This window comes from Triticum aestivum, chromosome 4B (genome assembly GCF_018294505.1).
Source record: "Triticum aestivum cultivar Chinese Spring chromosome 4B, IWGSC CS RefSeq v2.1, whole genome shotgun sequence".
Taxonomy (NCBI): domain Eukaryota; kingdom Viridiplantae; phylum Streptophyta; class Magnoliopsida; order Poales; family Poaceae; genus Triticum; species Triticum aestivum.
In genome coordinates, this window is record NC_057804.1 from 461,793,818 (window position 1) to 461,804,151 (window position 10,334).

A 10,334-nucleotide genomic window follows, 5' to 3' on the forward strand; every position below is an offset into this window, starting at 1 on the left:
TGCCCACCCATTAATAGGTCAACAGAGATTAACCAGCCTGACAACTGATTAATCGATCTAACTGATCACTTAATCGGCCTCACAAGTTAACGCGACGAATATGTGCTATTCGATTCGGCCACACTATGAGTACTGATTAACTGGCCCGTTAACTAATTAATCGAATAAATTATTGAACAGTGCACGAAATAGAAGTCCCTTGGTTCCATGCATGTAACAAAATGGTTGTCACAGTTGACATTTGGGAGGCGGTGGTGTTTTGATCTCCATGGAAGCATTTCTTCGACAACCTGCCATGAACTTGAGATATTCCAACTTGTGAATGCTTTGTCTAAAATCATCTCCGGCTCGAGAGAACGTTGACGTTGAAAGCGAAGACAATGGTGTCGAACAACCTTGATGTAACTTTTTTGTATTGAGGGTCCATGTTGCTCGTGCTTACTAAAAATTATTTGATCTATTGTGCTGATTTTAATTTACAAAAAGTAGATTTTATTTATTTGCTAAGTTTAGTTTTGATAATAGAGTGGATGTGATTCTTGTTAATGATGTACCGTTCTGTGTGGTTAACTCTGTAATGAACGATTGTAACACGTCCTTTGGTTAATTAATATGTGAGGTGGTGTTAAAAAAATTACTGAAAGATATTGCCTTATTTTGCTCTGCTCCTTTTTTTTGTTATTAATCGACGCAAGGCCTTTCGAAGTAAAAAAAAAAAAGCAAGGCATTAAAATGCAATTGGGCTTATTTGGGCTTCAGTCGACTGAAATTTGCATTGCCCAATTGCTCGTGTGACTGTGACTTCTGAGAGTCGGGAGAGCCAACAACCAAAAGAGACCAATGCCGCCGCCGCCGCCGCCGTCGCAGGGAGCAATGGCCACCGGCGCCGCCAACCACCCCCTCCCCTGTTCCGTCGGCCGTCCGAAGGGGACGAACCAGCGGCGCAGACCCGCCTCCCTCTCCGTGCGCGCGTCCAGCAACGCCAACAGTAAGCGCCACTCTACCATCCCCACCCCCTTTCCCTTCCAGAACTCGCCCCATCCTATCCATGGCTTGACGGCTGCGTTTGCTTTGTTTCGCCGGTCGGTCGGTGGCCGCAGCCGTGACGCTGCTGGACTACGGCGCGGGCAACGTCCGCAGCGTGCGCAACGCAATCCGCCACCTCGGCGTCAACATCCGCGACGTGCGGAGCCCCGAGGACATCCTCTCCGCCGACCGCCTCGTATTCCCCGGAGTCGGAGCTTTCGGTTCCGCCATGGATGTCCTCAACCGTACAGGCATGGCCGACGCGCTTCGCGAGTACATCCGCAGGGACCGCCCCTTCCTGGGTATCTGCCTCGGCCTTCAGCTGCTATTCGATTCCAGCGAGGAGAATGGCCCGGGTAAGGCTTTGTAACAGCACTCTGGTTTCTTGGGAAAATGTTGTTGAGCAGGAGCTGATAGTGCATCCACTACTGTAGTAAGCGGCCTTGGTGTGATACCTGGAGTTGTCAGGCGATTCGACTCTTCCGAGGGTCTCATAGTGCCTCACATTGGATGGAACGCCCTCCAGATCACCAAGGACACGCAGCTTCTGCAAGGAGCTGATGGCCACCATGTGTACTTCGTTCACTCCTATCACGCTCTACCCGTAAGGAGCAACTCCATTTATAGATGCTTCCTCTTATTGTGGACTCAACTTTGAGTTGTTCTTCCTTTCTGCATCACTAGTCAGATGCTAACAGAGACTGGATTTCGTCGTCATGTAACTACGGTGAGAGTTTCATATCATCTATCTCGATGGGCAACATTGAGGCAGTTCAGTTTCATCCAGAGAAGAGTGGAGGTAAAATATGTAGTTTATTAGTGAATATACATGACATTTCACAGATAAATATTCATAATGTATGTTATAGTGCGGATATAATATTGTAAGTTATTGAGTTCTGGTAGCTTGCCTTGTAAAGTGTACAGGGTACTGTGCATATTTAGGATTTTTAAGCATATATTTACTATGTTATTTTGTTTCGTGCAGCCACTGGACTTTCCATTTTTGAAAAATTTCTCAGTCCTAACTCTTCAGGGGCAAAGGTAGTCATCAAGTCTGACTTTATTGTTTGCACTTCCTTTTATCTTTTTTTATTCAACATAAAATTCACACTTATGTTTGCGATGCAGGCCCCAGCTCATAGAAAAGCATCAAAACTTGCAAAGAGAGTAAGCTTTTTATTGCCAAATGTTCCAGCATCCATCACATTTTCCATTGCCATCTCGAACACCAGTTTCCATTGCCATCATACTTATTATCTCCTATTTCGCAGGTGATAGCATGCCTTGATGTTCGGTCAAATGATAATGGGGATCTTGTGGTAACAAAAGGTGACCAGTATGATGTAAGAGATCATAGTAGCAGCAAAGAGGTACCAAACTTTATTCATTGACCTAGGGATATCAATTTTCTACACATTAGAGCTAGTTCTTAGTTGGCCATTTAGGGATAGTTAGTTTCTGATGTATCTGTACAATAAAAAATAGTTTAAAACATCATTATTGTTCTACCTAGACATAATCATTTGTATACTGGAATATCTTTTTATTCCATGCTTATAGGTAAGAAACCTTGGCAAGCCAGTGGAATTAGCAAGTCAATACTACATAGATGGAGCTGATGAGGTATTTGTCTACATAATGTTTACATATATGTATATATTTGCAATGCACATATGCTCTGATACCATGATACAAATCCCCCTTTAGGTCAGCTTCTTGAATATAACTGGTTTCCGTGCCTTTCCATTGGGTGATTTGCCAATGCTAGAGGTTTGTTTGAGTTTTATAACTATCAAGTATTTCCATTACTTGCCTTTATCTGGTGAAGTGACAGGTTCGTACAATTGGTAGGTACTACGTTGCGCATCTGAAAAAGTTTTTGTGCCACTTACAGTTGGTGGTGGTATAAGAGACTTCACGGATGAAAGTGGAAGGTTAGTTTGTCCCCTGTTTTGAGCCAATGCTGCTACTGCTATACATATGTTTTCTTTCTTGTACGATTCAATTAGAATGGAGGTCATCATGTGAAGGTCAGCATAGTATGCTCAACATGGTAGAGACCATCGTGTGCCGAGTCATCTTTGTGAGCAAATGTTGATCCCAGCATGGATAACAATATATTATTTCCGTTGACTTGATGAGATAATCTGTACTGAAAATGTACACAAATTCCCTGGTTTTATTCTGATTAGGCTTGATTTTTTGTATATATTTCCTTGTGTTCCAATCTCTGAGGGGTGTCAGACAGTCTACTATCTTATTCCTTTTTACTAGGGGTCTACTATCTTATTCCTTTTTAATAGGGGCCTACTTGCTACTCTCCATGTTTAATATTTTATTATTTTTATGTTGTCCCTTCCCAACCACAATACCCCTCATTCTCAGGTGATATTTGGTACTAGTCAATACCAAGAAAAAGGTTATAGCAGAATAATGATGCCAATTTATCTCTTTTCAGATACTATTCAAGCTTGGAAGTAGCATCAGAATATTTCAGGTCTGGTGCTGACAAGATTTCAATTGGAAGTGATGCTGTTTTTGCTGCTGAAGCCTATTTACAGACTGGTGTATGTATCTTATTTTCCCTGTGATGTTCAGCTAATTTCCCATGGCATAATTTTTTCCTGTGTATCAGGTAAAGACTGGGAAAAGCAGCTTGGAGCAAATTTCTAGAGTATATGGAAACCAGGTTTATTTTTTACTTATCTTCACAACTTGATTTTGTGTTTCTAGTAGTTTATTACCAACTATAATCTAAAATCACATCTGGTATTCATATTAGCATGCCATTTTATTCAAAAAATAACATTGCAAAAAACTGAATAAATCACAATTAAGTCTTGTGTGGGGTTTGATCAGGTCCAACGTATCGAAACGTTGTAAGGAACTATTCCAAAAAACCTGAATCATACTCCAGCTATCTTTCCTGATCCTACTTAAAAATGATGCATGCAATACTCCACATTTTCGTTACTGCAATACCCCAGATTTCTACTCTACCTCGTGGTTGCTACCACACTAGTCTAAATATCACAAAGTACAGGAAATACTCTAAATTATGGGTATTTCCTGTTGAGATATTTAGAGTAGTGTGGTAGCACTGCAAGGCATAGTAGAAATCTGGGGTGTTACAATTACATTGAGAAGTACCGTGAAATTCTTTTTTATCAATATTCCTCTATTATTAGTTTTCCAAGTAACAACACAAAAGAATTATGTGCCTGAGCATGATTGGTTTTCCTTATCCATTTAAATATTGAGGAGGTTTCGTAACATTCAGGTCTTCTCTGTGGTCAACAACTTGGATCCTCGAACTTGGCTCCAGTAATAATTATTTCCATGTTTTCAATTAACGAATTCTGATTTGCAACTGATGCAGTTTGTTTATCGCCATTTCAGATGAAAGGACCTGTTTTTTCAATTGTTCTGTAGAATAGTTAGATAACCTGTAAATCACTCATTGTAATAAAGCTTTTTCTATCTCAGGCTGTAGTTGTAAGTATTGATCCTCGAAGAGTATATGTCAAAAGTCCAGATGAGGTGCAATTTAGAACTGTAAAAGTGTCCAGTAAAGGTATGCTTGCATATATTCCCTGTACAAATTTGCGTTTCAAATGTTCTCACATTTCCTGTACTTTCTTCAGGTCCATTAGGAGAAGAATATGCATGGTATCAGTGCACAGTAAGTCCGTTGTTCTGCTTTTACTGTTTTGATTTATCATTCCCGTCATATGCCATTCATGCATGTGTGGTGTCATTATACAAAGATTTAGTTTACTACTCATGTGAGTGCTTATACAAATGATTTACTCCAGATTGTTGAAAAAAGGGGGCTTCCTTCAGATATTTCGTAGTCAATCATTTTAGGTACAACCGTACAAGCATATGTTTGCGATGTGTTCATATCTTACATTAGTGCACACAGGGAGCATTAATTAAGATACTGGGTCTTTTCTAGTGGAGCTTTTGTGTGTCTATTTTTGCATGTATAATGTGGCGTCTTGTTTCATCTTTGTACCAGTATAAGTGTTGATTTATTTCTGTTCCAGGTAAGTGGTGGGCGTGATAGCCGGCCTATAGGAGCATATGAACTAGCAAAAGCTGTGGAAGAATTGGGCGCAGGAGAAATACTACTCAACTGCATTGATTGTGATGGTATGCTAAATAGTTTTAATTTGCCAGTACACAGCTTAGGTACGATAAACTGGGTGGAACTTCTTAATGTCTTGTTCAAGCCTCTGAAGCAATATCCACAATCTTCTAGTTATGTTTCGAGTACTTTTGATGAAGTTGCTTATTATTTGAGGCTCGTAATCAACTGGGTGCACCAGTCACAAGATTCTTTTCCTTTTCTGACATACCCCTGTTCTAGTCTATTGGAATGCTCTTAAACAACTGGGTGCACCTCTAAGACAAACATCGTAATTTCTATCTGTCGCGAAGCTGCGACGTGGGCCAAATAAAATGGTGGAGTGTTGTCCTCCTGATATGCAGCACCGAGGGGGGCTAAAGGCCTTGGGATCCTCCACCCCACCTTCTTCATGCAAAGCATCAGGTCCATGCTTTGTTTATAGGTCGATCCGGTTCGTCAGACTCCGTCGATTGGAACGGGTATTCATTAAAGTGTAGTTTCTGTGGTAGGATCAGAGAAGTGAAGGGCATGCTGTTTCGCAAAAAAACATTTCAAAGAGTAGTTTTATGGTAGTTTAATTAAAGTACGTATAGTTGCATGAAATTTGCTAGTATATGTTTCTTCTTTTGGTAATTCTCATTTTCTGTTTTGGATGTTTGCTTTGTGGTTTCATTCGTGATTGGGCACTTTAGGTACTTAATGGAGCCGGTTCAAACAAATGACACATGATTGTAGGAAACTTTGTGCTTTGCCAATCTGGAATGATGATTTCACTGTATTATCCTTATAAAATCTGAAGTACACAAGTCAACTTATCTTCATCAATACGTCAACATTGTTCAACTGAGTTAAGCACAAGAAGCTACTTGCTTTGGACTACAGTTTGTTATATGTAATTATGCTGTGAAACAAATAACTTGTACGTAATTTTCTTGTATTGAATGTACCTTGTGAATTTGTTGCTTCTATTATAGTCTTCTATACAGCCATGCTGAATGCATTGTCATTCTATCTTGCAGGTCAGGGTGGTGGATTTGATATAGATTTGATCAAAATGGTGTCGGATGCTGTGACAATTCCTGTCATTGCAAGCAGTGGTGCTGGTTCAGTGGAACATTTTTCTGAAGTCTTTGAGAAAACAAACGCTTCTGCTGCCCTTGCCGCTGGCATTTTCCATCGGAAAGAGGTATTATGACTATCCCACCATTAGATTTCATCGAATTGATGTCATAATGCTCAGCAAATACCATTTCTTTTACACCAATCTTGCCATCTTGTCCTAGTAAAGTACTCCCTCCGTTCACTTTTATAAGTCGTTTCAGACAACTAAAACTGAGTTGTTTTGCATGCTGTCTGAAATGTCTACAACGCCTTATAGAAGTGAACAGAGGGAGTACATGATTATCCATTAGTTAAGTGGCGTTAATACGTTGTATATTCCAGAGGCCCTGAGGTCTTAGTAATTCTTATGCACCGTATCTTAAAATCCTTGCTCATCTTGAATCCTGCAATGGCCGATTTATTCCAACAGCTATACCTTTTCTTGTGGTTGTAATTGTTCTGTCTATCAGCGCAGTGTAGACATTCTCGATGGGTTAAAATTATTGTCTGTTAGTATTTGGTTTGAATTTGACACCTCGAACTTTTGCTTTGATACAGGTTCCCATTCTAGCAGTGAAAGAGCATCTGGTAGATGCTGGTGTGGAGGTCAGAATGCAGTAATCTGAGATGGACTAGCCTAACATACCGTGTGAAACCTTTGGTTTATTGAAAATTTTCTATCAGATGTTGTAACAATGGTATCTTGGGAGCATGTGTGGTGCAGTGGCAGTGCATAGAATATTGATTGGAAATGCAATTTCGGAATAAATTAATAAGATGACGCTTGAGTGCTCCATGTTCTTGCCTTTTCTTCGTCATTACGGTTTATCTGCTATCTCAAGGGGCCCTTCCGACGTGGTGGTAGCCCCGAATGCAGATGTTGCTTCAACGCGTGAGGCTTTTCTGAGGAACAAAGGCAGCCACAATGTGCATGGACACCAGTAACATGGCCTCTGTCACAGTGTCACTACGATAGACCTAGTGGCTGCTGACTACTCCCTCCGTTTCAAAATAGATGACTCAAATTTATACTATTCTTAGTACAAAGTTGAGTCATCTATTTTGAAACCGAGGGAGTATTCAACTAAGATAAACTCTTGCAGAATTGCCCATTCACAGCCTTCAAAATATTTTTAGGGTGCTCTATTTTTTTTTTGGAGGCCATGTACAAACAAAAACTCACCATATGTAGCTTCCATAATATCTTTGCTCTTCCTTTTTCTATTTGTGTCAACTAATATTCATACTCAATTAGAGGGACTCGGAACACTAAATTCCAACAACATTGCAATATAAAGGACTTATATAGGAGGAGATGTAAAGATAACCATCATAGGCAAAATTTGTTTCTTTTCTTACACAGATGTAGCTACTATAGGTAGATAGATAGGGGTGGTTTTTTTTTTGAGGAAAAGTCTTCATGGCGCACTTTATTGCGAATTAAATAACGATACATCATTCATTACATCTGAAATAATAAAACCAGGGGGATCATCGTCCCAAAAAACAGTAGAATCTGTAACAAAAGCATGTCTTGCTAAATTGTGCGCCACATAATTTGCTTCCCGGTTGCAATGATGCATCAATATTGATCCAATCCTGGAGGCAATTTGAAAACAATCTGCTAGTACTGCTGCATACGGAGACCAAACTTGGATTGTACCATTAAAAGATTCAACGAGTTCCAATGAATCTGATTCTACAGTAACAGGCACACACTGAAGACCCTCGATTAGAGCTAATCCTCTCTGAAGAGCTGTTGCTTCTGCCATCGCTGCATTAAACATATTATAGATAGGGGTGGTTAGTAGGCGCACCGGGTCGAGGAGTGGGCGCGGCGATGGGGATGGGCCAATGTGGTTCTACTTGGCCTGGATGGTGCACTTCCTCTTGGTCGCCAACGTCTGGCTTCCTCAAAGACTATACTGGAGGTGGGAGGGGGCGTGGTAGGCTTCGCAAGGCTCCCCAACAACAAAGAAGCGGCGGGAAACCAAATGCGGCATCGGGCGGCCTCAAGTGCAGTCGTGTTGCAGGAGTCGTTGATGACATACTGGAGGCAGGGATCCTCAACCTCGGGGTCGTCCTAGGATTCAGCGAGCTCCAACGCATCCCCATGATCCCACTTCTTCTCTTTGATGAAACGACATGGTGGGCACGAGAAGTGGAGTACCCACAGGCTACAGAAGGAAGGGGAGAAGGCGAAGAGGCAAAACAAATACTCATGGTGTCGCCTCACCTTGGGCGGTTCAGGTGCTCCAACAAACCCTAGCGCCACTGTCCACCTCCGCCTTCCGCCGGGCTGCAAGGGGGCGCCCCCTCGCGGCGTCTTCTGGTCTATTGGTCGGCGGACTTTGAGGAGCTGCGGCTGGTTCGGGTTGTCTCAATTCAAGGCGTTCAGTAGTACACTTCTAGTGCTTGTTAACGTATTTGGTTTGTTACCGTGTTTTTTGCTGCGCGCACCGAATAAGTAGTTCAACACGCGGGGCTAAATGGCATCGCGTGCCGTTTATTTTCTACGCCCGCTTCCGCGCACTGTACACTCGAGCGCCCGCGCCGCGACTTCCACCTATCCCAATCTAGGCGCCGGCGCCGCCGCCCGCACCACCCCATTTGTTCCGGCGACCATTCTGACGCTTCCCCGGCATATTCCCGCGTTGTCGCTGCTTCCTGCGTCTCCCTCTAGTCGTCGTCGCCCCTCGCGCACGCCATTCCTCTGGCGAACAGCGCCCGACCGCTCACTGCCGCTCGGCGCCCACAAGGTGTTCGACAAAACGCTTGCAAGTTATGTATTGCTTCAACTTCATATTTTTTACATGAATTTGATGCATGTTGTTTGTAGTTTTTATAGACTAGTTTAAATTCAACATTGTAGATGAATTTGTCATATGATTCTTCCGAAGAAGAATTTGATATTGAAGAGGACGAAGACCTTGCAATGATCCTAGCTATGCACATCAATAAAAAAAACCGAAGCACGGTGGTTCGGTTATGGGTCGGCAGAAATTTTGAAGGGATAAGATCGATGACGACAACAGATTGATGAGACACTATTTTGTGGATAATCCCGTGTACCCACGAGTCTCCGGCGCCGGTTTAGGATGAGCAACGAGTTGTTCAGGCGCATTGCAGAGAAACTGGCGAGCCATGATTGTTTTTTTCAGCAAAGGAGGAATGCCGCCGGAGAGCTCGGGCATAGCACGTTTCAGAAGGTGACAACCGCTTTGCGTATGTTGGCATACAGTATTCCGGCTGATCTAGTTGATGACCACTTGGCCATGGGTGAGAGTCAAGCCATCATGCGTGTCAAGCACTTCGCAGTCGGAATTGTGCAAGCGTTTGGCCCGGAGTATCTGAGATCTCCCAATGCTAAAGACGCCGCAAGGCTTTTGGAGATGAACAAAGCTCGCGGGTTCCCATGTATGCTTGGCTCAATAGATTGCATGACATGGGCAATTCCACGGAAAAAAGGGTTCCACTATAATCCTTGAAGCGGCGACCGATCAAGAGACCTGGATTGGAATGCTTTTTTTGAAATGCCTGGATCTTTGAATGACATCAACATCGTTAATTGGTCACTACTCATGAATAAAATTGTAAATGGTGAACTGCCACAGGTGCAGTTTGTAGCAAATGGCCATACATACAACTATGGCTACTATATTACGGATGGCATCTACCCAAAGTGGCAAACATTTGTGAAGCCGTTGAAAAAACCGGAAGGTAAAAAAAAACTTGATTTCCACAATGCTCAAACGGCGGCTAAGAAAAATGTGGAAAGAGCTTTTGGGATTTTGCAAGCCCAATTTGCCATTGTGAGAGGACCGGCTAGATTTTGGGATCAAAAGATGCTTTGGTACATCATGCATGCTTGTACGATCATGCACAACATGATCATCGAGAATGAGCGTGGGCAAGTGTTGGGGAACGTTGCAGAAAATTAAAATTTTTCCTACGGTTTCACTAAGATCCATCTATGAGTTCATCTAAGCAACGAGTGAAAGGAGAGATGCATCTACATACCACTTTGTAGATCGCGAGCGGAAGCGTTCAAAAGAACGGGGTTGAGGTAGTC

At 42.4% G+C, this 10,334-nt stretch overlaps 1 protein-coding gene across 1 annotated transcript; it reads left to right on the forward strand.

The window, feature by feature from the left end:
* The first annotated feature begins 768 nt into the window (after positions 1-768).
* On the forward strand, positions 769-7,056 carry LOC123092717 (imidazole glycerol phosphate synthase hisHF, chloroplastic). Its single transcript, XM_044514539.1, has 17 exons — positions 769-988; positions 1,101-1,382; positions 1,461-1,630; positions 1,711-1,825; positions 2,015-2,070; positions 2,158-2,196; positions 2,301-2,399; positions 2,590-2,652; positions 2,737-2,799; positions 2,881-2,963; positions 3,488-3,596; positions 3,665-3,718; positions 4,516-4,603; positions 4,674-4,711; positions 5,079-5,184; positions 6,181-6,347; positions 6,821-7,056. The coding sequence occupies exons 1-17, from the start codon at positions 841-843 to the stop codon at positions 6,881-6,883; spliced, it is 1,743 nt and encodes a 580-aa protein (XP_044370474.1). The 5' UTR covers positions 769-840; the 3' UTR covers positions 6,884-7,056.
* Positions 7,057-10,334: the final 3,278 nt, after the last annotated feature.

What these genes read in the sequence shown, in the direction of transcription:
- LOC123092717 (XM_044514539.1), top strand. Translation starts at nt 841, where the DNA reads ATGCCGCCGCCGCCGCCGCCGTCGCAGGGAGCAATGGCCACCGGCGCC. An exon ending in CGCGTCCAGCAACGCCAACA is followed by an intron (nt 989 to 1,100) that starts GTAAGCGCCACT and finishes CGGTGGCCGCAG; the next exon opens with CCGTGACGCTGCTGGACTAC. An exon ending in CTAGAGTATATGGAAACCAG is followed by an intron (nt 3,719 to 4,515) that starts GTTTATTTTTTA and finishes TTTCTATCTCAG; the next exon opens with GCTGTAGTTGTAAGTATTGA.